The sequence below is a fragment of the Micropterus salmoides genome, unplaced genomic scaffold (assembly GCF_014851395.1).
Source record: "Micropterus salmoides isolate LMB-PRFRI ecotype aquatic unplaced genomic scaffold, ASM1485139v1 Ms_hic_scaffold_3, whole genome shotgun sequence".
In the NCBI taxonomy this organism is placed as follows: domain Eukaryota; kingdom Metazoa; phylum Chordata; class Actinopteri; order Centrarchiformes; family Centrarchidae; genus Micropterus; species Micropterus salmoides.
The window spans coordinates 18,801,985-18,827,367 of NW_024042261.1; the positions used below are offsets into that span (position 1 = coordinate 18,801,985).

Consider the following 25,383-nt stretch of genomic DNA (forward strand, 5'->3'; position numbering starts at 1 on the left):
GTGTTAGGAGAGTGAGGTAGATGTCAATCAATCACAGCATGCATGCTCACAATGCCTTGAGGTCTAATCAGGCAGAATAATTGGAAACACCTGTGTAGGTGGACCATGGCTGTAGGCTACATAAAGTTAAAGTCAGATGCTGATTAATATTTGTTTACATAAAATGCTGATTAGTCTTATGCAAATATATTCTCCAAAACTCCTCAGTGGGTCTTGAATGTACAACACCAGAAATCTGAAGCCTCCTTAAGTATATTTAAAGGCTTTGAATGTCAACAAACATTTCAAAGGCTCTTGTTTCACTATGTAGTGAGTCCCTGCTGCTTCCTTGTGCATACTGGAAAGCCCATATAAGGCAGAAGATCTGTGCTGGCCCTTGAGATCTGCATCCCGTGATAGACACACTGGAGTGGAGTGCAACATGTGGTTTATAATGAAACCTCTTGTCTGTTTGGGAAGAAGGGAGAGGAGCAAGTCCTATCCTGAAGCAGGATTCTGGGTGCAGGAAGAGGAGCTGTGTGTGGTGATAGTTGGGGCGAGGTGTGAAGAAACACTGTGAAAAAGTTGAATTTCCACAACACCACAACTCTCATTTCCACGGATGAATTCGCTCATGGAAGAGCAGGAATAACCTGAGGTATATTGTTTTTTCAGTGCACGCGGAGGAGTGACGTGCCTGCGCTCCGGTTTGACTGACGCGTGTTTGACTGTTGATGTGTCCAAATACCGACTGAGTTCTCTCTCTCTCTCTCTCCATCTCTCCCTCCCTTCCTCTCTTCGTTATATCCCCGCTCACCACAGCTCGAGTATCAGTTACCGGGTCCCGACCAATCCCCGCGCGCTGTCTGAGCTCGAGAGGAGACAGCAGCGGAGAGAGAGGGGAGAGAAAGAGAGAGAGCAGCACACACCCAACCATCTATATATCCAGCGTCTATCCTCCTTCGTCCCCTTTCCCAGCACACAGGCAGCTCCATCTCACCTCTTTTCCTCCCCTCACCCGCCAGGTCCTCCTGACTGCAGCTGTTTGGGTCAACCGGAGAGGCGCGAGGCAGGATGCGCGATGGGACAAGCGTGCGGACACGCGCTCCTCTGCCGTAGCCAACCGCCGTCCTCCGAGATGTAAGTGTGTGCCTTATAACTATGTATACTGGGTCTACTGTGTGTTTTTGTTTTTTTTTGTGTTTTTTTACCTTGACACTTCTTGGCACGTCTACGCACAAACTGAACGTAGCCAAGGCTATGTAGAGACACATGGCGCCCAGCATTGAGCCAAATACAGTGGTGGTGTAGTAGAGTGAGTCTGACCTGCTGGGTGTCATTAATCCCTCTGACAGTGGCAGTGAAGACCCTATGTGAGTCGCGCAGGTGACCGTCAGTAGCCTGTAAACCGGTGTGGGCAAAGCCCTGTAGCTCCTTTACGCTGCACTATCACTAAAATGTTCTCATAGTGTGTCTACGCTGCTCTACAGAGAGTTTAGTGACCTTATCGTGCCTTTGTATCTTCCTGGGTATAACACTACTATGATAGGCTACTCTTCCTGTAATATCCCTATTGGGACAGATACTGCATTTGATAGCCCTCCTAATTCAGTTCAATCCACCATAATCGTCATGTTAAAATGCTTTTTTAAAGGGCCGACTTTGAGCAAACCACCTCATCCTGATCTGGTGTAGCCTCACTGTCCAGCCAAAATCTTGTATGGTAGGCCCACCACTTTCTAACATGGCACCCTTTTATAAATTATTTATAAGCTATAACTAATAGCTTTATTAATGGTTGAAAAATAATTTAGGCTACGAATGCTTTGTAGAAAAGTTATAAACATCTTTTGGGTTGCCAGGTTGTGGAAAAACGTCTTTGATTTACTTTATGGTAGAGGTTTTCAAAGTGGGAGGCAGGCCTACTAAGGGGGACTAACAGTTTAATGGGAGGCTTAGTGAAAAAGTTTACATTAGTTATTACATTAATTATCCAAAAGAGATAGAATAGTCTAAATTTGTGTGATCTGGTTAAAGAGATAGTTCTGATAAACATTTCCACATTCCCAGATAAATGACAGACATTTATTACGTATTTGGTGTTGTCTGTGCTGTCAAACAGCCATATCTGTCTGTCTATGTGATCATATATAACATAATCATGATCCCACTATTTGAGCAAAACTAACCAAGTAGCCTAAACTAAGGGAGGGGTGCCTTCCAAGCTTTGTCTGAGGGGAGGCCCACAGTCTCAGATTTTGAAAACCCCTGCTCTTATAAAATGGGCTACACAGGAACTGGACCAAAATCAATTTATTATCAACATATTATGCATTTATTAAGTACCAACATTTTGGACTGCTTTTTTACGCATTAAAAAATAAATGGTTTTTACAGTAACTTTCTAGTAACTTACTGGCAACACTGTTGCCAGTAAGTTACTGTAATTCAGATTTACAGTACTATAACCGTTTTTCACTTTTACAGTAGCAAATATGTTACTGTAATTATGTAATTCAGAATACAGTACTGTTGCTGTAAAAAAAAACTACAGTTACACTACTGTAATCCCAGTATTTTTTTTTAGATTATATATTATTTATTCATTCATGCATGCATTATTTTGTAAACCTACACAAGTACTAATGATTTAACCCAGACAGACACAGTAATTATAAAATTTCAAATTCTTTATTTAAACATTTGTCATACTTAATGCACTTTACAAGAAATGTTATTTTCAGAAATTCATTTAAAATAACATAAAAGAAATTAAATTACATGTATAAACCTTACCTCAATTATAAGTGCATTCAATGTTACTGTCAAAACACAATGCAGAAAGTACTGTGCAGAACAAAGTATCTGGACGGCATACAGAACTGTATATTTACCAACAACAGAAGAACACAAAGAAAATACTCATCTGCTTTTTTACAAATAATCATTAACAAAATTAACATAGGAAATAACAGTAACAATAGATACTGCAATTTTTTGGTACAAAATACTAAACATTGTCTGAATATGAGTGAAATATCCATGTCAAATGACTAACTCTTTAAGTACATATAAAAAGAAATATTCTCTGGGCTGTACCAATCATGTAACTCAATATAAACGACACGCTTTCACCGCTTCACATTTGGTTATCGAAACCGACCTGCAATCCGCTCCTTTTCTGGCAGGAAGTCTGTTGTTCAAAGCTTGTTCAGGGATGGAAGGCTCCCCTGTAGGTAAAGAATTTTGGTCATAAATTAAGTTTTTACACTGATAGAGTTGATAAAATATATCAATATCACATCTTGCAAAATGATCATACAGTGGAATCAGCTTTCCTCTAAAACTCTAAAATCAATAAAAACAGAATATTGTAGCCTTTGTGAAAGTAGAATTAATTGCAAGGGCAGTTAAGTGTCCCTAATAAACTGGCAACTGTACTGTGTATAGTGTACATATCCTGTTGAAAAAAGTGTCTCACCTAATCCAAGTACTTCCACTCAAACTCTGTTAGCTGGTGGACAAAGGATGACACTCTGTTGTTGATGACTTCATCTTCCTCTTCACTATTTCTCCTGTCCTATGACTCACTCCAGTTTTTGCGGTGCATTTGGTTCCATCACCTGGGTTTATCCTCATGAAGAATCTTTAGGGAAGAGAAAATTTCTTTTACAACAACAAATATTTTCCATTATTCTTATGTAAAGTTAGTATTTCCTGCAAAAATTTGTAATATTTCTGTGGCTTTTGCCTAGAAACTGAGCCACTGCAACTAATGTAAGGAAAACTACTTACTACGTTAATTTTTACAACTTGAGGATAATGCGATATTTTAATTTGTTTTATATTCTATGGTGTCACACTACAATAAAACATGAACATGTAACATATCGACTTTTATGTTAGTTGTAAGATGAACTGCATATTTAGAATAGGCCTATGTTAGTTATAAACTAACATATGAAATGTACAACAAATGAATGCTAAAACTAGAAATGTGCCTAGCTATCACTCAGTTTACAATAATGCAATTAACCGAACTGACTTACAACTTACAGTTAGTCCTTACATTAGCTAGCTTATTATTGATGTGAGCTAAACATTGCTCTTGACATAATACGTTTGATTTTAAAACTCAAAGAGTCTTCTGTAAAATTAAACATCAAGTCTGTTCACTTTGAGTTTGAGTGCACAGACAATAACTATCTTATTTTCAAGTAACATACTTTTGAATAAATTTTTTTTGTTTTGTTTTTACCTTGGGGTTTTCGTCGGTAGCTCTCTTTCTTCACCACAGGTTAACTTCCACTGGTGTTGTCTTAGTTGTGTGTACCTGAGCTTCCACCCTGGCAGTGGTGAATGAAAGATAAAAATACTGATGCATCTGTGCCAAAACGGCAGTTAGGGAAAATACAGTAACATGTATGTTACTGTAACCATATACAGTAGTTTACTGTAATTTTAACATTTGATACATCAGATTTTTTAATTACAGTAAACCGCTGTATATGGTGTCTGATGACACCTAAAATTCCCATAATGCAATGGAAATTACAGTTATTTACTGGAAAGAGGATATACTGTATTATACTGGGTGTTATGTGGTTAATAACTGTAGAAATTACAGAAATGTCTAACAGTATATAAAGAGTGGCTTATTAGACAGTGATAATTCTTCTTTCAGCAGATTTGAGGATTTTTAACATTTTTTTTTTAGATCAACTATGCATTTTTCTCCTATGAAACCCCTACAAATGCATAATCACAGAGTTTAAAACAAGGCTGTTTTTTAGAGTTAAATTTCATTCTTAACCATGAGGCATTTTGGTGACACGATTGTTAAAATGCAATAAAGCAGTCCAGTGTTGAAACCCAAAGTGTATGGTGTTTGTTATGTGTTGAGGACCTTTCAGAGAGGTTATCATTAAACTCTGTGGTCATTGTTATGGCTGTTTTAGTCTTTGTGTATGTTTTGCCACGACGTTTCTCAGCGGCAAAAACTGACCTTTTAAATGTCAGTCTGTGTTTAGCTAACTGTAAGTTAATAAAGTATAGCCCTCGTGATATTGAACTGGGTTTCTTGTGTTTGAAATTAAAGTTTGCCATTTAAACGCTCAAACTAAGTGACACATGTGCTGCTGATGGAGCTGAGTGATCAAAACGTATGGATGAGACAACAACTGTATGGTGGTGAGAGCTTCCCCTCGGGACATGTCTTTATGCCTATACTGTGTTTTTTTTAAAATACCGTTAGTTCCCTCCCCCTCTCTCAAAGCTGAATAGCATAATTTGTGGGTAATAACACTGTGATGCCTTTATACACTGTTTACCCCAAAACAACTTCCTCATATCAAGTGTCAACCCCTTTTTGTCTCAAAGTTGAAAAAAGTCCTCATCTAATTCTCTTTATCTTCTGCTGCCTTATTGGTTTAACTTCAATAAGGGAAATCAGTGGAGGATAATGGCTTTTATTCACTTCACCAGTGCTTGTCAGAAAAGGCTTAGCTTCTTACATTGGGCATTTGTTTGGCAGTCTAGGAGAAAATAACTACAGCTGAGTGGAGGAATAATTAGTTTCAGTACCTGGTCTCACCTGCTTCCCTCAAGCTGGAGTCAGTTTGAATTAGACTCAGGTCATGAAGTGTGATGCTGTCACAAAATACACAAGAGCAGATGTCATGCCTGGACCCATGGGATATGACCCGTTGTGTGATTGAGCATTGTGATAAAATAAAACCATTTAGGCTCATAAAAAGAGTGAAAGGAACATCCACATTATTTTTAGTTTTCTAGAATCTTGGTTCCCTGGATTGAAGCTTTAAGAGTCAGTTATTCATCATCAGAGTTATTGACCAATCTCTACAGTTTAAGCAATTGCATACATTTCTGTCTAAGCTGAAATCTCCACTCACACCTTGTTTGTAATATTTGATGCTGTCTTTTATGTGTGTGTGTGTGTGTGTGTGTGTGTGTGTGTGTGTGTGTGTGTGTGTGTGTGTGTGTGTGTGAGTGAGAGAGTGTGTGTTTTTATACTGCCTTTTTAGGAGGACACGTTCATATTCATGATAAGATATACTTTATTGTCCTCAAAGGGAAATTTGTTTTGGACTCTGTCTATTGTGCAGCTTCACAAAGACAACGCAAAATACAGAAATAAACATCTCTCAACACACATGCTGTTATATACACGTGCTGGTCATATAATTAGAATATCATCAAAAAGTTGATTTATTTCAGTAATTCCATTCAACAAGTGAAACTTATCTTATACTTAACTTACTTATATTCATTCATTATACACAGACTGATATATTTCAAATGTTTATTTCATTTAATTGTGATGATTAAAACTGGCAACTAATGAAAATCCCAAATTCAGTATCTCTGAAAATTAGAATATTACTTAAGACCAATACAAAAAAAGGATTTTTAGAAATGTTGGCCAACTGAAAAGTATGAACATGAAACGTATGAGCATGTACAGCACTCACTACTTAGTTGGTCTATAAATAGTTAGTTGTCTTTGGCACTGCTCAGGTGTTATGAGAGCCCAGGTTGCTCTGATAGTGGCCTTCAGCTCTTCTGCATTGTTGGGTCTAGCGTATCGCATCTTCCTATTCACAATACCCCATAGATTTTCTATAGGGTTAAGGTCAGGCGAGTTTGCTGGCCAATTAAGAACAGGGATACCATGGTCCTTAAACCAGGTACTGGTAGCTTTGGCACTGTGTGCAGGTGCCAAGTCCTGTTGGAAAATGAAATCTGCATCTCCATAAAGTTGGTCAGCAGCAGGAAGCATGAAGTGCTCTAAAACTTCCTGGTAGACGGCTGCGTTGACCTTGGACCTCAGAAAACACAGTGGACCAACACCAGCAGACATGGCACCCCAAACCATCACTGACTGTGGAAACTTTACACTGGACTTCAAGCAACGTGGATTCTGTGCCTCTCCTCTCTTCCTCCAGACTCTGGGACCTTGATTTCTAAAGGAAATGCTAAATTTACTTTCATCAGAGAACATAACTTTGGACCACTGCAGTCCAGTCCTTTTTGTCTTTATCCCAGGCGAGACGCTTCTGACTCTGTGTCTTGTTCAAGAGTGGCTTGACACAAGGAATGCGACAGCTGAAACCCATGTCTTACATACGTCTGTGCGTGGTGGTTCTTGAAGCACTGACTCCAGCTGCAGTCCACTCTTTGTGAATCTCCCCCACATTTTTGAATGGGTTTTGTTTCACAATCCTCTCCAGGGTGCGTTTAACCCTATTGCTTGTACACTCTTTTCTACCACATCTTTTCCTTCCCTTCGCCTCTCTATTAATGTGCTTGGACACAGAACTCTGTGAACAGCCAGCCTCTTTAGCAATTACCTTTTGTGTCTTGCCCTCCTTGTGCAAGGTGTCAATGGTCGTCTTTTGGTCGTCTTCCCCATGATTGTGTAGCCTACAGAACTAGACTGAGAGACCATTTAAAGGCCTTTGCAGGTGTTTTGAGTTAATTAGCTGATTAGAGTGTGGCACCAGGTGTCTTCAATATTGAACCTTTTCACAATATTCTAATTTTCTGAGATAGTGATTTTGGGGTTTTCAGTAATTGTAAGTTATAATCATCCAAATTAAAAGGAATGAACACTTGAAATATATCAGTCTGTGTGGAATGAATGTATACATTATACAAGTTTCACTTTTTGAATGGAATTACTGAAATAAATCAACTTTTTGATGATATTGTAATTATATGACAAACACCTGTACATTAGACAGGTACCTATATAGTAAGCACATTAACTTCTGCTTCCAATGGCAATTTTTGATTGAACAACCCTGTCGGCTGCATTCCCCACAAATGCACTTTGTTTATCTGCTGTTTTCATCTTGCATCATTTTAGCAGCCAACAGGCATGGCCCCTGTAATCTGTATTTGCGTATGTGTATTTGTGTGCCAGTGGTTGTGCATGTGAACGGTCTTCAGCCTGAAAAATATTGCAATTTACTGGATTGACGCCAGGAAGTCAGATCCCCAAGCCTCCTGCTAAACACACACACACACACACTCAAACATAGAAATGCACAGAAGTACACAGCAGCAGCAGAGTTGTAACCTGACTCCGTGTGTGTGTGTGTGTGTGTGTGTGTGTGTGTGTGTGTGTGTGAGAGAGAAAGAGGGAGAAAGGATGCTGATGTTGCACTGTGTTATCATCAGTAATGGGCTCATCAATACTAAAATATTCAGAGAGCGAGAGAGACAGAGAGAGAAAAGAGACAGCGGGGTAAGAGGGAGATAAAGTGAAAGCAAAGGGAAAGCACAGGAACCATTGTAATAGTGTGTTTGCATGCTTTTGCATTTGTTTATGTGTGTTTGTGTATCTACAAAATGGTCACATGTGCTTCAGCAAAACATTGGTAATTTACTGACTTATCACATTTATTGTCTCCGAGTTAAGTTGTATGTCGAGTATTCAGTTAAAGGTACAATAAACATACTCACAGTTTTGATACATATGTTTACATTTGGAGGACAGCTTTAGGTAATTGATCATTTGTTTGAATGAAAAAGATAATTAACTGTGTTACATTCAAATAAGCATCTGTAGAAATGAATTTTAATTGAGCCATAACAAATGGGAGATGTGCACATTCCTAGCAAAAAAACCCCTCATCCTCCAGTTGAAGTGCAAATAAGTATGTAATTATTTCTGAAATGCTGAACTGAATTTGGTGCTTGCTCCCATTAATTTTCTGCATAAATAGTGACTGGCAAAGGCTGTATGCCAGGAAAGTCTTCCAGCTGAATCATCAGTATGAAAGATGAGCAAACAAATCTTTCCATGATTATAAAAAAGCAAAGGTCAGTTTGAGAGGTCAACTATGGCTTACATAGAGAAACTGGAAACTAATTTATGGAGGAAATATCTTGGTGATTAACAGAGTTTCGTGATAGACAGATGGCTTAGCTTGTTGCTAAAATAACTGCTAACTGCTGCTAACTGTGGCTGTCGTTAGCTCAGTTAACCATGCAGCTGACTCCCAACCTATGCTCCTGACCCCTGTGCTCTGAGTTCCCAGTCCAGGTATAGTCAGCTAATAGGACAGCTAGCTAACAGTAGCTACAGTTAGCAGCGGTTAGCAGTTACTTTAGTGGTGTAAAAGTGAATTGCGCCAAGTTGCAAAAAATACCAATTCTTACATAATATTGCTTTAAATGAATTAAATAACAGTTAAAGTGCTATGTTCTTAATTGCAAAGATAAAGTGTTCTGAATTTGTTACATCTCTGACTTGTGCATCTGGCTATACAAAACTGAAGGAATACATTTTTTTTCTCAGAATATAACCTTATTAAAAATTAAACCTACAGTATATAATCAAATCCGTGAGACTCTCTGGATTTGAGCATTGAGGTTATCATTTGAAAGATAACCTCAAATTCAAATATACAGTGAAGAACAGTTCTTTCAGAACTTCCTAACCGTCCTCCACTTACTTCTCTAAAGCTACTGTATACTTGAAAATGTGCATCTTAAACTCAGACTCAGCATTGATACTTGTGGAAGTCACATCCACACATGAACTGCCCTGCCCAAAGTGTCATCCCGTGTCACACACACATCTTAATTTAATGCATTGTTGAGCCAACACATAAACACCAACTTTTGAAGACGTTTAAATAGCCAGCATTGTGTACACATTTAGGGCTGATCCAAGCGTTTGTCAGTTTATACAAAGAAAAATGTTTCCCTGCATGGAATGAAATTGAAACAACTTTTGCAAAGTGGCACATTACTTAATCATTTACTGTAGTATGAATTGTGTCCATCCATTTTCCATACTCGTTTATTCTGTGCAGGGATGCAGGAGGCTAGACCCAATCCCAGCTCACAATAAGCGAGAGGCGGGCTACACCCTGGACAAGTTTATTACAGGATTGACTCATACATCTATGGCTGATTTATCGAAATAGTATGTGTTTGGACTGAGTGTGGAAACCAGAGCACCTGGAGGACACCCACATGTAATTATAAATTTAATAGTAAAATACAGCATCTTCGATCCATCCATCGTCAACCACTTGTCCTGCGTAAAGGGTCGCGGGGATACAGCATCATAGTTTAAAAATTAAAACAACTATAAACTTGATCTAGAATTTACTTTTTTCCCCCAACATGAGATATACTGTGCAACGCAGCTGAAGGAGCTTCAGTTGAAAATACTTTTCTGGGGGTGTCTGATGGAGGTCCATACACCAGGATGTTAGGAATGTCTCTTTTATACTCCAGTGAAACCAATAAGGCAGTGCAAGTAAAGGCATTACATAAAAACATGTCCACACGACTGATCTGGGGACTTTAGTTACATTACTGCACCAAATTGATTCATCTCAAAGCACTCAATAAATGCCAACAAGTATTTTACTCTGCCTGTGTATTTAAGCGAGAGGGGAGGAGATGGATACATTAATTAGCAATGCCAAAACAAACACGCTGTCTAACATTAATGTTAACACAAACACACACTCTGTTTAACATTAATGTTAAACAGAGTTTCACAACTGTCACTATATCATATATATATATATATATAAGAGTATATAATATATATATCAAGAGTAAGCTTGATTCTTGACATGAAGTGCCTTGGATCTGCCAATACATCAGAATACTGAGCAAAAAACAGAGTCCTTCTCCCTTTTTCCTATATAAATTCCTTTATTTGTTCTTCTTATTAGTTAGAGTAATAATTAAAAAAAAAACTATTTCTTTGCATATCAAGTCATTGTACATATGTAAGGAGTGAGTGTGTGTGCTTTTGCAGTGTTTATCTAGAAACTGTGTAAGTTGTTATGCCATCTCTGCTGTTTCTATTGTGGGTTCTACACAAGAATAGAAAGCCTGGGCAGCTGGTCGCTTGTTATGACTCTTTCTCACACCTTATTAGGACACGTTATTTTAAAGACGGAGGCTTCAGTTACAGTTAGGTTGAGTTTAAGGTTTCTTATAATGCAGGTTTAAGATTAAAGCTGTAGCAGGTTTGGCGTTGAGTTGAGTTTAGAGTAAAGTTTGGAGTAGTATAGTATAGTATAACGGTTTTGGTAAGGATACGGCTCAAGGGAATGAATTTAAGCCAATACAATGTCATCACAAGTGTGTGTGTGTGTGTGTGTGTGTGTGTGAGCCTGGAGGTGTCACGGGGAAATGAGCCTGACAGCTCCCATGGTTCCTAGCTTTGGCTCCAGCAGCTCCTGTCAGCCTTCTTATCTCTATGGACTGTTGCCACAGACAGGTGTTTCTGTGTGTGTGCGTGTGTATGCATGAGTACAGTTGCATTGCTGTCTGTAATCCAACGGAGAGCCACAGTTGTGTGTGTGTGTGTGTGTGTGTGTGTGTGTTTTTGATGATGTTTTTGTCAGCTGCAACAACCTGTGTGTGTGTGTGTGTGTGTGTGTGTGTGCTCCCTTGAGAGATGAAGGTGGGAGGTGAGGTAGCTGTGTTTAGGATACAGAGCTTTGGTTTAATTAGAAAACACTATCAAGAACCTCTGTGTTGATACATGTGAGTTTAGGATAACACAAGAGTGTGTTGCCTTATAAATATTTTTGCACTTACAAACATCGTAGTAATAAGAGTACATCCTCCAGTGGCATGCTGTATGTGAAATAAAAGTGCCTATTTGAAGTAACTGCTGAAAAGAAGCATAAAATGACACAAGATGACTTAAGTAAATTATTTATGAATCTCAAATTCACAGACACACAAAAAAACCCATTTCACACAGCTCAGAAATTCACAAGTTCCAAGTGTAGCAAAGAGAGGTTTCTTCTTCTTCTGCTTTTCATTCATTGAAAAAAAAAAAACAAGAGGGGATGGGACTAAAATTGCACTGTGGTCAGTGAATCCCACGACTCTGTTTAGCTGAACTGATTACATTTTGTCATCAGTGAGTCATTTCTTTTGCTGCTCTGGTAGTTGTTATTATCTTTTCTAATGTTCTTATTGCTGATATTATTGACATGCATCATGCGTTGCTGTTGTAAATCCAGTTATTTCTGTTGCTGTTGTTGGTTTTGCAGATGATTTATGTTGCTCCCACAGTAGCTACAGGTGTGTGTGTTGTTTCTTTGCTGCTATAGATTTACCATTTAGTTAACCAAAGTTATACTGATGCTGTTAGAGTAGATATTATTGTGACTGTTATGTTCAGCATTGTTGTGCTTGGTCTCTACAGCAGAGTAGCAGAATGTGTGTCTATGCTCTGTTCCTCTTGCCCTGACTGCAGGGCTTTTTCTTATTGATCGACTCTATTGATTAACTCACACAGAGATAAAGCCACTGACAGGCTGTAAGTGTCGCATTTGGGACATTCAGAGGTTTTGTGATGCTCGTGTCGAATAAAATGACTCAACAGCATATGAACATAACGAGTGTAGAGACACACATACTGCACACACACACACACACACACACACACACACACACACACAAAAGGATTGTGTTTATGTCTGCAGGCTACTGCTGTTTGCACCCAGTATTTTCACATATACTCCATTAGTACGCAGCAGCTATTTTTATGCTGATTGCCAAATGGAAACATGGTGATGATTATTCTGATCACATGGACGAGAAGCTATTGACTGTTTGTGTAGTCCTCACTGTGTAAATATGGCCCCTGTTGTTGAGCGTTGCATTGGTTTACTCGTTTGGTTTGTCATCATTTCCGACACACTAACTCTCTATTCTCTTCATCACCTTCTTTGTGTGTCATTGTCGACACCTTTACCATTTATCCTTTTTTCATTTTCTCACCCGACTTTCCACTTCTCCACCCTTGAAATCCCACCTGCCAGACAGAGACAGAGGGAGGGAGAGGCGGCTGAGATGGCTTGATAGATGAAGGGCAGGTGTTTCATCCAAAGAGTAGTCCTGGTTGCCTGGCAACTAATGGTGTCACAGGTTAGCCGATGTATAGGGCTATTATATTATTCAGTCCTAGATGGTAGTGTTATCCTTTTTTAATCTGTCTGTACTGTCATCAATACATTTGTTCTTGTGCATGTTTGTGACAGAGCCTGTGTCCGTGTGTGTCTCCTCAAAGGCATTGTGACAAATGTGACAAGGCTGCTGCACATTTTTACTGGAGGAACCAATGACAGCGGAGGGTTTAGCCATCAGCCAAACTAATCCAAACTGTCACACTTTGGAATGCATTAGATGTTTTCACTTAAATGACTTAGACCTACTTTAAAATGTGGAGACATTTGCACAGTGTGTGATTGAAATGTAAACAAAAGGTTAGACTCAACCTAAAAATACTACGCAGAGTGAGAACTGTCACTAAACCTCATCTAATTTCAAGTTCTCCGTGTTTAATGATGCTGTTGTGGTATTTTATATCAGCGATGTTTGTAAACATTGAAGCAGCAAGTTGGGGAAACACATGAAATACAAATGTTACACCCCAAATTTATGTGGTAAAAATACTGTTTGGGTTGTGTTTTTGAACCTTTACAATAAATTGTGATGATCATGTTTTGAAGAATATGATATAATATGTATTAGAGTAAATACAGTATATTTTATTTCTCTAAGTTTCCATATGCTGACTTACCAATTATAAATTAAATATCTTCTCTCGTAATTTTGTAATCATAACATACCTATATCCCCGACGATTAATAGCCCTCTAGACTTGTGGTTGCCTATCCTGCTCCCCATCTCTTTGAGTCCTGCTGCTTTTCATTCTCACCATTTGATATGGACTCATTTTCACCTGGGACACCAGGTGAGATCACAGTTAACAGCTACTCGAATAGAAAATCAGCAGTGCTTCCTACTGCTTGTTCTACTGCTCGGAGTGGATATGGCAAGTACACTAGAGAGCAGAACCAGTACTGCCAAACACCAGTGTGTAGTCATTTCAGCAATTTCTGTAACTTAATGACACGAGACACTCTTGTCACCAAGTCTTGCCCTGACTGCATTGTGTCTAATTAAAACAGCGCTCAAAGTCAAATTAGATAAACTGTCATCTTGATGTGGACAACAAATGTTTACAGTCACATCCTACAGTATGCAGTTTGCATCAAACTGATGATTTTAATTTACCGATGACTGTAATTTCGAAGAGCACATCGTGACTTCTTCAGATTCAAGAGATTTTAAATTTACAGCAAATTCTCAAATTTGAGAAGCTGGAACCAGATTATATTTTTGCTTAAAAAATGACCTAACCAACTGCTACTACTACTACTACAGTAATAATACCTTTTGTATGTATTTTTGTTGGCACTTTTCAAAACATTACAAAGCACTTTACTGGGTAACTGGGTACAGCCAGACCAACGAGTCCTCATGCCTAAACGACAGAATAGAATTTGCTCAGAATCACTCTCAAAACAACATGTGACCTTTCCCCACAGTGACATACGTCCATTGGAGAGTAGGGTACCAGCGACAGACTACCGGATCTTCTTCATTATGGTTACAATCATAAACATGTGTTTAACATTGTGAAATGTTCGCAGTTTGGTTAGGTTTAGGCACCAAAACTACTTGGTTATGTTTTGGAAAAAATCATGGCATGGGTTAAAATAAGTACGTATACGTAACTTAACTTACATGTACATAAATTAAAATAAGTCAACTTTGACTTTTGGATTCACACGGTACACAAACAGCGTTCTCTTGTGTAATAGTCCTGTGGTTGACCCATCCATCCACACTGGCCTCCTCACTATGCAGACATTATTATTCTTTATATTACTTCGCCTGAATTTCTCCTTTGCTGTCATCATAATCACTATGACCACAAGAGGTCCCCGCCTAATATCCATCCATCCATCGTCAAACGCTTATCCTGCGTACAGTAAACATGAATATGGGTGTATAGGGGTGACCCCCAATAGTGGAAGTTACGATGCTTCGATGGGCGGAGCCTGATTCAACTGTCAATCTCACAGTCGAAGCTTCGCAGCGAAACAAGGATCATGCCAATTTGGCAATATGGGGGTGCTGAATGTCTGATTTTACATAGAACTACCAGTTTTCTCCCAATAAGTTACTATTCAGCCTATTACAATATACGTTTCAATGTTTAATGCTGTAAATAAACATGTAAAAAGAATAAAACCTTCAATAAATGTTTTTAAAGTGTGTAAATAAATCCAAAATTGTAACGCTAACCCTGGGTTGTCAGTGCGCATGTGTAGGCGTAGCGTGTGTGTGTGGTGGTGGAAGAGGAACACTTGCTGAAGAGACGGAGACAGGTTGGAAAAGGAGGCATTTAGGAGTGGTGACAGGGCCCGGTGCAGGGCGTTAAAGTACAGGTTTAGCAGGGAGGTGCGAGAAGCTAAATGACTGTACTCAGAGAGAGACTAAAGAACCAGTTCTCAGCAAATGACGCCACTTCTCTCTGGAGGGGGTTCAGACAGATCACAAATTGTAAACCCAAAGTCCTCCATTTCAAAAACGATTCTTGCCTGGCAAATGAGCTGAACCAGTTCTACTGCCACTTTGAGAGTCAATCGGACACCATCCCCTGTGACTCCTCCTCTCAGCTTCAGCCTCAGTCCACCACTTCTTCCCCCCCCTCCTCAGAGCTGGCCAGCTCCACACCCTCCCCTCCTCTCTCCATCACAGAGAGGGAAGTCAACGGTCTTTTCAGGAGGCAGAAACCCTGCAAAACAGCTGGGCCAGACTCTGTCTCCCCATCCACCCTGAAGCACTGTGCTGATCAGCTGTCTCCGGTGTTCACAGACATTTTTAACACCTCACTGGAGACATTCCATGTACCAGCCTGCTTCAAAGCCTCCACTATCATCCCTGTCCCCAAGAAACCAAGGACCACTGGACTAAACGACTACAGACTACCGTCGCTCTCTCAGCTGAATGTGCCTGACTCCACCTGCAGGTGGATCACTGACTTCCTGACGGACAGGAAGCAGCGCGTGAAGCTGGGAAAACATGTCTCTGATTCCAGGACCATCAGCACCGGTTCCCCTCAAGGCTGCGTTCTTTCCCCCCTTTTCTTCTCCCTGTATACCAACAGCTGCACCTCCAGTCACCAGTCTGTCAAGCTCCTGAAGTTTGCGGACAACACCACCCTCATTGGGCTCATCTCAGGTGGGGATGAGTCCGCCTACAGGTGGGAGAACGACCATCTGGTGACCTGGTGCAGCCAGAACAGTCTGGAGCTCAACGCTCTGAAGACCGTGGAGATGGTCGTGGACTTAAGAAAGATCCCAGCCCCACCCTCCCCCATCATCCTGTATGACTCCCCAGTCACCACTGTGGACTCCTTCCGCTTCCTGGGCTCCATCATCTCCCAGGACCTCAAGTGGGAGCTGAACATCACCTCCATCACCAAGAAGGCCCAGCAGAGGATGTACTTCCTGCGGCAGCTGAAGAAGTTCAGCCTGCCAAAGACAATGATGGTGCACTTCTACACCGCCATCATTGAGTCCATCATCACCTCCTCCATCACCATCTGGTACGCTGCAGCCTGCCCTTGTCCCTGGCAGTGGCAGCAGCGTATCATTCGCTCTGCAGAGAAGGTGATTGGCTGCAATCTTCCTTCTCTTCTGGACCTGCAGGCCTCGAGGCTCTGAGGCGAGCAAGAAAGATTGCAGCTGACCCCTCCCACCCCTCCCACAAACTGTTTCAGACTCTCGCCTCTGGCAGGAGGCTCCAGTCCATCAGGACCAAAACCTCTCGCCACAAAAACAGTTTCTTCCCTACTGCAACTAGCCTCATTAACAAGGCCCGGGTCCCCCTACTGACACTCCCCCCTCGCAAATGATACAAATGTCTCTGCACATGTAAATACTGTTTCATTTCATCTCGTGTTGGGCACAGACCTGGCACGTCGCACATATTTGTTGTTAATCTAGCCAGAGGGCACCACCAACTGTTAATGGCGTGCCTGTCGTAATAGCGACACAACCTATTGTAGGTACCGGAGAGGGAATGGGGCGGTGGGGTGTACAGGGCCAGGGACAGTAGATCGCAGAGTGACTGGGCGCAGAGCGGACGGTTGTTCCCTCTGGCTGGATGAAGGCCGACGCTCCTGATGTTACGGTTTATCCATGGTACAGAAATATAGAAATTAATGTCAAAAACGAATGTCAATATTTTAGAGACCGCCAAAATTTTGATTCGGGTGAGAATACAAGGAATTCCATCCATCCCTCCATCAACAACCGCTTATCCTGCGACATCGGGCGAAAGGCGGGGTACACCCTGGACAGGCCGCCAGTCCATCGCAGGGCCAAACATAGACAAACAATCACTCATAATCACATCCACACCTAAGGACAATTTTGGAGACACCAATTAACCTAGCCCGCATGTCTTTGGATGGTGGGAGGAAGCTGGAGAGAACCCACGTGGACCCTGGGAGAAAATCCAAACTCCATACAGAAAGGCTGGGGCAACTGGGGTTTGAAACCACGACCTTCTTGCTGTGAGGTGACAGTGCTAACCACTGCACCACCATGTACAGCGGTACACCCCCGAATATAGTAATCAAAACTGAAAGAAAAGTGAATGTACACCGTGTACACCCCCGAATATAGTAATCAAAACTGAAAGAAAATGAATGACCTTTTCAAGGTCGGAAGAAACTAATTATTTTTTGTGATTTAATTGATGAAGGAGACATGAGGGAAATTAAACCCACATTCATAGAAATGTGCTTGACTTAGGCATCCAATAATCGTCAAGAGCTAATAAAATAGCCCACAGATATGATGAAACCCCTAAAACATAAAAAATGTATGGAACATTAACATATTATTAGATAAACATGATAGAAATGGTTATAGAGACTAGAGGTGCTCTGATCAGGATTTTTTGGGCCGATCACCGATTGCTGAAAGCAGCATCGGCCGATACTGATCACCGATCACCGGGTCTATTTGGAGCCTTTTATTTATCGTGTAGCTTTATTCTGTATATTTATTTAATTGGTCCTAAAAACAATGTATTAAGTGTTAAAGTTAACAGATAATAAAGTATAATGAAATGACAACTGTTTATTTTATTGCCAGGAAACATGGGCAACAAATTCTGCTCAATCTGTGTTAGAGACTTAATCCATAGCAGCCTTTGCCTGGTTACTGTGAACATCTTATAGCTTAACAAATATAGCTTTACTGAGGAAAAAACTACAGAAAGAGAAAAAACAGCATCTTTATAAATTTACTACAACCATAAAAACTGCAACAAAAAAGGCTGTAGCCAAAATATTTAGGAGATAAAGGAGCACAGGCATCATGAGTCGATGATAAACTCTGAAGTAGCTGCTTTTTGTTCTGGAAAGCTCAGGCAGGTTCTGTGGGCTTTAGGGGAGAGAGGAGCAGAGAGAGGGAGAAGGGCTACAGAGAGGAGTCATAACTGCCTTCAATGAGATTTGAAAATAGGGAAAATTGAAAATTTTCACGTTACGTTTTAGTATCCCTCAGCTCGCTTGGAACCTCGATGGAGGTGAGGTGGTAAGAAAAAAAGTACCTGGAAGCAGGTACAGGTACAACATTTCTACAATGGAAACCCTAAACAAAGGCGAGTTGAGCCAAAGGGCCTCCGCTCAGATTAGCTTGGTTTGAGGCCGTGCCTGACCCCACTAGCTGCTTGGCAAACTTTATGACACGTTTTCATTGTGACGTCACAAGTAAAGGACGTGAAGGGCTGGACTACCAACAAGCTGTTTTCAAGCGATTCAGAGCAGAGTTTTCTGTGGGAGATGGGAATTCCCTTTGGGCTGGACTTTGGGCTTTTTCACTTTGCAAACCTGTTACATGCACAAAAAAGATATATAACTCAATAAAGGAGAGGGGAAAAGCCAAAAAGCATAATACCACCTCAAACTCCAGTTGCGGGTGGCATGTGAGTGAGATGAGCACAGCCGCGACAGTTTCACATGATCGCTCCTGCGTGTTGCTCCACTTTTCTGAATTCTGCCCAACTCTAATTGTAAATGATTATGTGGGCGCATTAATCCCTTCTTGTCTGAGAAGGACTTTGGTACTAGCTAGCTTTGAAAGCCGCTCACACAGCGTAGTGAAACATTTTAGCTGCCGTTGAAAATTTGTCTGGTGAGTATTGCATGATCTGATAGGCTTTTCTTATCGGCCCTTTTAGCGACCACCGATCAAACTAGTTAAAGCCATTATCGGTGACAAATCGATCGGAGCACCCTTAATAGAGACATTTGTTGTATTCTATTTCTAATAGATAGAAATGGAATAAGAAATTTGCTGCAGCAGCTTGTGAGATTTTACACAGTATTTTTAGGTGGAAAACAACATGGAGGTATGTTGAGCTGAAGTGATGAGCCGCAGACAGTCCCACAGAACCGATCATACAGTCTGCACACGAGTGAATCGCAATGGTGGGAGATGAAAGAGTCCTGTCAGAGAAAACTGATGGTTGTAAAAACACGGATGGACATTATGTAAACTCTAAACTACAACTATGTATACCACACTGTCACAAAGTGCTCTTGAGTTCACTCATATCCTCAACAAGCTCCACATACAGATGGACAGAAATGTTAAGTGTTTGTACCAGAGGCTTTTAAAATGCACATCAGAGTAAATTAAGTCACATTACTGTGGGAATGGCTGGATGCATTTACTTTAAGTTCAGAATTTGTAAAAAACAAAGAATAACATAATGATCTGTTACACACACACAGTCATTTTAAGCAGCAGGAACTCAACACAAACAAAATGCTTTCTTTCAAAGAACGACTGCACAAATGCCAAAAATAGATGGGAACCTTCTTCTGTGAGCAACAGTATTCCTGTGTTATAGTATTTTGTATGGAGGGAAGAAAACATTAAACATGGATATGGAAGTCAAAAATCCAACCTAGAACATGTATGAAGTTTGAAAATGTTGTTTGTTGAAAAATGTAAATGTAAATGAAAAGTTGTTTTCAACTCAGTTCTTGTTTGATCCCTGATGAAGGCTATATGCTGAAACACTGGGCTCTGATTCAGCACAATGCTGTTTGAATCACGATCTTGTTGCTTCAAGTGAAAATGTCAAATATTTTTTGATTACTAAATGTCAAAAGATCAGTTGATTATTAAAATAGTTTTGTGATGATCGATTAATTGATTAATCGACTAATTGTTGCGGCTCTATAGTGTGAATTCCATTCTTTTTCATGGCCATGTAATATGTTCCATGTAAGCACGGTTTCAGCTGCAATAATGGGTTTTAAAACTACATTTTGACACAGAGACTCTCATTTCGAGACCGGGCTTCAAGATCAGGTTATGAAGGCCCCGTGAACCTGGGGGGCTTATGGGTCCCCTGGTGATCTGAGGCCTGCTTTCCCTGGTTGGTTGTCCAGCCTTGGCTACGACTAATAATAGCTAACATTTGCAAACATTATGCAACATTTTTTTATGGGGGGACTGTTTTCTTGTGTCCTACCTTCATAACAATCACAGCTCCTCAGACAACCAGAACATGGTGGATGGGCACCCATCTATATTTTAATTATACCTTACCTGAATTGTATTTCTTCAGGGAGCTTCAATGAGAGCAACCTCTCATTTGCAGGAAGGCTGATCACAGTCACACCATTACACAGTCACACCTGAAAGCTGCCCAGTACAACCGCAGCTTGGTCTGCTGGCCACTGAGCTGCTCCACTGGAGCGGATGGGGTTATGGGCCTTGCTCAAGGGCACCTCACCTCAAACCCTGTTTGTTTTACTTTCCACTCCCAGATACATCCTGCCGGTCACAAGCTCACTTCTCTAACCCACAAGTATATATATATATATTTTTTTTTACTTACACCACATTGCAAACCTCTTTTTTGTTTTTACCAACATCATTGTTGGATGTTTTTGTAAGTGCTTGCCTACATTTTCAGTGTTTTGGAATGAGTTAACGCTTGAATATTTTGGGTAATATGTTAGTCTTCAAAGGTTCAAGAGTGCCCTTGTTTGTTTTACCTACATTTTGTAACACAGTGGTGAAGAGACCGTGAAACGCTCCCAGACAAGCTCCCAGACAAAGGTTGTCCTTGACCCTTGCACGTTTACCTTAGGAACACACTCTACCCTGGGTCGCATATGTGCTAAAGAAGAAATTACACCCACTCATAAATGCAGGCTCATATACACACACACACACACACACACACAGTCACATTGTTTGAAAGTCTTGCAGAAGTGCTATGAAACAGTCTGGTAGGAATGAATTTGCATTCAGGCTGTATTTTCCCAGTTTGATTGGTTGTTAAAGCAGCAGCCCTATGATATGCTAATTTTATGCTAAGGAGGCACCCTGCCGACAATTTCTGTCTCTGAAACTCTAAATGAGACACCAGTAAACACACACACACACACACACACACACACACACACACACACTGCAAACACTGTTCTGCAGTGTGAATGTGAAGTTGTTAATTAGAGTTTATGCTCATTTTGCTGCCCTGCTGTCAAGACAAGTAAGAGTCTTGGTGTGTGTTTTTTTTCTGAGTTCATATACGTGTGTTTATGTGAAGCTGTCTATTAGTGCATCTGTCAGTCTGTCTCTACCCATTTTCTGTGTAATCAATGACCCCAAATGGTCACCTTTCACACCTGTCCCATCATGCCTCTTGTCAACGCACACACACACACATAGACAGTCATAATTGCCCAGAGGCACTACTTCTTCTCTGTCTCCTGTTCCGCTCTGTAGCTTTTTTTTCTTCTTTCAAGTGAACTTGAGGACAGAATGAACAATTTTTACCGCCAGCAGGGTGTCTAGCAGGGCTGTATGTGCTGTTTGTACATGCGTGTATTTATGCATGTCTACACAAACATGCTGTAAATGTACATCATGTGCACACAGCTGTACGTGAGCGCATTAAAAGAAATACCAGACGACATATAAAAGAAGCCTGTGTGCGGTTGACTTTGTTGTTTTTTTATGTGTGCGACATCTGTGAGTGTTTACAGACTGGTTGACTGTTGGGGATGCTGTATGTCTCACGTGTGCTTCTTGTTCTAGTTTCTTTTCATCCACATGGAGCTTACAGGTGTACATGTGTGTCAGACTCCCTCCCAACATCAAAGTCAATATGGAGAGAGTTTGTGTATCTTTGATAGCTCTGACCTCTATGTTCTCAGGGGAGCAGGGAGAGTTTAAGTCTTTGATGGGCCCATTGCACCTGTTTAAAGTCTTCCCTGAGAAGCCTCCTCGTGGTGGAGTGGATTGATGTCTAAGAGGAGCACACTTGCTTTCATCTCTTTTGTCTTTTTCCATCTCTCTTAAAACTGCCTGTGCCGTAATTTGTTTTTTTTTTCTCTCTCTCTTTACATCTGTATCAGTCTGTTTATCCCTCGCTCTCCCTCGCTCTCCCTCTCTCTTCTTGACTGCCTGCCTCTTTCATCCTCATCTTCTGCCTTTTCGATAAGGGCGAGAGGTTGTGTGTCGTGAGATTGCATCGGGGCAGAGCTCGCCTGGTGCCAAACTAGGCAGTCTGGGAAGCTACTTTGATGTCACTAACAATTTGAAGTCAGTAATGAGGAGGTGGATTTAGTTTTGATTGGCGGCGGCCTTCTTTGAATCATAGTTCTGCCTCATGTTTGTTGATAGTGTTTGTGCTGCTTTGACTTCTTCCTACCGCTCAGTTAATCATATCCCTTGCATGATCTGACTGATATGCTGGCTGTCAGAAAGGGTCGGTTTTCTGGGCTGGAGTGGAAGTAAGAAACCAGACAGTTGCCTCAATAAAAACCTCATACTCTCCTCTGTTTGGACATATTTCAAGGACATCTGCACTTAATGAAACAAAGCGGTAAGAGGAGAGGAGCATACCAAACGTAGCTCCAGTGGTTGATTAAGCATTTTTTGTGGAGATGCTCTACTTTATACATTTCTCACTTCATAATCCTCTGTATGCAGATGGTTAAATCAAGGGGAGGACGATCAGACTTTATCCTTCATTGTGAGCAAGACATCAACATAATTTGTTAACTTCTTGGCCGAACAATGTGTCTGGTATGTAAAACATTGCACAAATCAGACTTGACACATCAAATCAAATTAAATTTACTACAACAGCCGGACCACTAGCCAGTAAATTAAACAACAAATCACTGTAATTGCCTTTGCAATGAAAACATTTGAAAGTTGTGGGCGTCCATACTAATTCTATTGCAAAATTACATAAATGGCTCTGATGTATGTGACTGTTACTGTTTCATTGATTCTCTAATCTGAGGTTTTGGGGGCTTTAGCAATTCCCTATAGCTGTATGGTGATGGTGCTGTGTTGTGTTGGTGCCAGCATTAGCTCAGTCTGTGGGAATCGCTGCCGAGGGTGCCCTTGAGCAAGGCCCAGAATCCTTTACTGCTCCCCAGGGCGGTGCACAATGGCTGCCCACTGATCCTAATTAGGATGGGTTAAATGCAAATTCTGCATTGTACTGTGTGACCAACAGTTGATTACTGATTGTTAAAATGAGCCAGCTCTCAGAAAGAAAGGGGACATTCAACAACTGACTTGCCGGGGTGGAGACAGACAAAGGGACATGTCAGGACAACTCTCCTGATTTTCCTATTGTTTCGTTCCTACCCACTTCCCCTCTTTCTCTCTCTTTCTTCTTTATTCTTCTTCGGTCCTATACACCCCTCTTCTTTTACTATGTGTCATTTTGTTTCTTTCATGGGTCAAAATGTTGTTTTACTGAATTTGCTCTCGTGTGGTAAAAATTAGTTTAGTGGGAGCAGGAAACATTTTCTACTTTATTTTATATGTTTTGATGTTAAATGCATCAGTACAGATTATCAATATTTAACATGTGCTTTTCTCCTGTCTATCTTTCCCTCTGTATTCTTTCTCCTGCTTTTTCTCTTTTCACATTCCTCTCTTTCTTTGTTCTTAATCCCAGTGCTTGTTAACAGTGTGTTACGCCTCTTCCTTTAGTCACAACTTCGATAGATGAGCAAATTTTTTTACTTTGTGGGGGATGAAAGTTCCTTTATTTTATTGAATTTTTTTATAATCACCTGGATTTCTTTTTAAAAGGAGCTAATCAAATTAAACTAATCTTTACCAAGGTTTTCTGTCACAGTTTACTTCAGTTTACAGTACATGATGCAATTGGCTCAGAAAAGGGGTGTCCAAACTTTTCATGCCCGGGCCACATAGAGAAAAAAGTATGTAGTTGTGGGCCATTAGCTTTTTGATATTACTGAGCAAGTTTAAAGAACTTTAAATTTTACTTTCCAGTAAATATCACTCCTAATGGAACCAGGGACTGGTCTGGTGTAAGCCTTGTTGCAGTGATTGAAAGTACATCATATAGATGTCTTGAAAAAAAAAGTCTCACATATGTATGTAGAGCCAAATAAACATCCTTTTGAAACAAGCATCATTTTGGCATGACACCTCATCTGAGTAAATCAGGATCAAATCCAAATCCCTGCAGAAGTCTGACAGTGGGAGCTGCTTGTGGCAGCTTCAGAGAGTGCCATCACTTTAGATGTCAATAAGCTCTAACTGGCTGTCCTCCCGTCCTCCTTCCACATCAACAGAGTTTGAGATAATGTCCTTTTCAGTGGCAGTGAAATATTGAAAGCGCTGGTTCAATTGTCTGATCAGTGATGTGAGCAGAGACACATATTTCCCCATTTTCATGTTCGGATGGCCAGTGAGATCAACTAAAAATTTGCGTTCTGCCAACCACTCAGGCTTGGTCAGTTCAACAAGGCTGTGACCTTTTTCTTTTTAAAAATAACTATCAAGTCATAGAAATTAAGGTGAATGAAGAGTGCTCAAAGCAACTTAAAAAACAATAAATTGTTAATTGACTGCATGTTTGTAAAGCAAATGTTGCTTTAAAAAACAGATTTCTACTCAAATGTTAGTATTATGGATTTTCAAAATATCTTCTTCATTATTATAATACAGATTGAAACACTCCCTGGTTTAAACATAACTAGCTCTAAAGTTCTGTTGAAAGCTTTTATTATGTATAAAGCTGTTCACATTTCACACACACTGGAGCTTGTGAGAATACACTTCCTCATATGCTTTATCCTGGTGTTCTGCCCATTTTGATACATAATACATTACAGCTGAGACCAAGTGGGCTTCCTCCCTCCCTCTTTCTCTCCCTTCCTCTCTGTCTCTCCATCTCTCTACTTTCTGTCTCCTCTTCATTCCACTTTTGCCTCCTTCTCCTTCACCAACTCCCAGCGATGATGTTATTCTCTCATCCTCCCCCTTCAGCCCCTGTCTCTCATCGTCTTTCTCTCTCCATCTTGTTATGTGTAACTGTATTGTTAGGTCCCAGTTGTAATTTATTCATAGAAGTACACTGGCTGGCCTTCCCCAAAATGGAAGGACGGACGGTGGACAACAGGGAGTGACAAGAGATGTGGGAAAATATAAAGAA

At 40.5% G+C, this 25,383-nt stretch overlaps 1 protein-coding gene across 2 annotated transcripts in view; it reads left to right on the forward strand.

The window, feature by feature from the left end:
• Positions 1 to 714: 714 nt before the first annotated feature.
• Positions 715 to 25,383, forward strand: part of LOC119883312 (cGMP-dependent 3',5'-cyclic phosphodiesterase) — a gene marked incomplete at its 3' end in the record, with an annotated part of 170,810 nt that continues 146,141 nt past the window's right edge. Inside the window, 1 exon segment of one of the 2 annotated variants that reach the window (XM_038693897.1) lies at positions 715 to 1,119. In XM_038693897.1, the coding sequence (XP_038549825.1) occupies positions 1,061 to 1,119 (59 nt within the window). In that variant the 5' untranslated portion in view covers positions 715 to 1,060. 2 annotated transcript variants of the gene reach the window in all.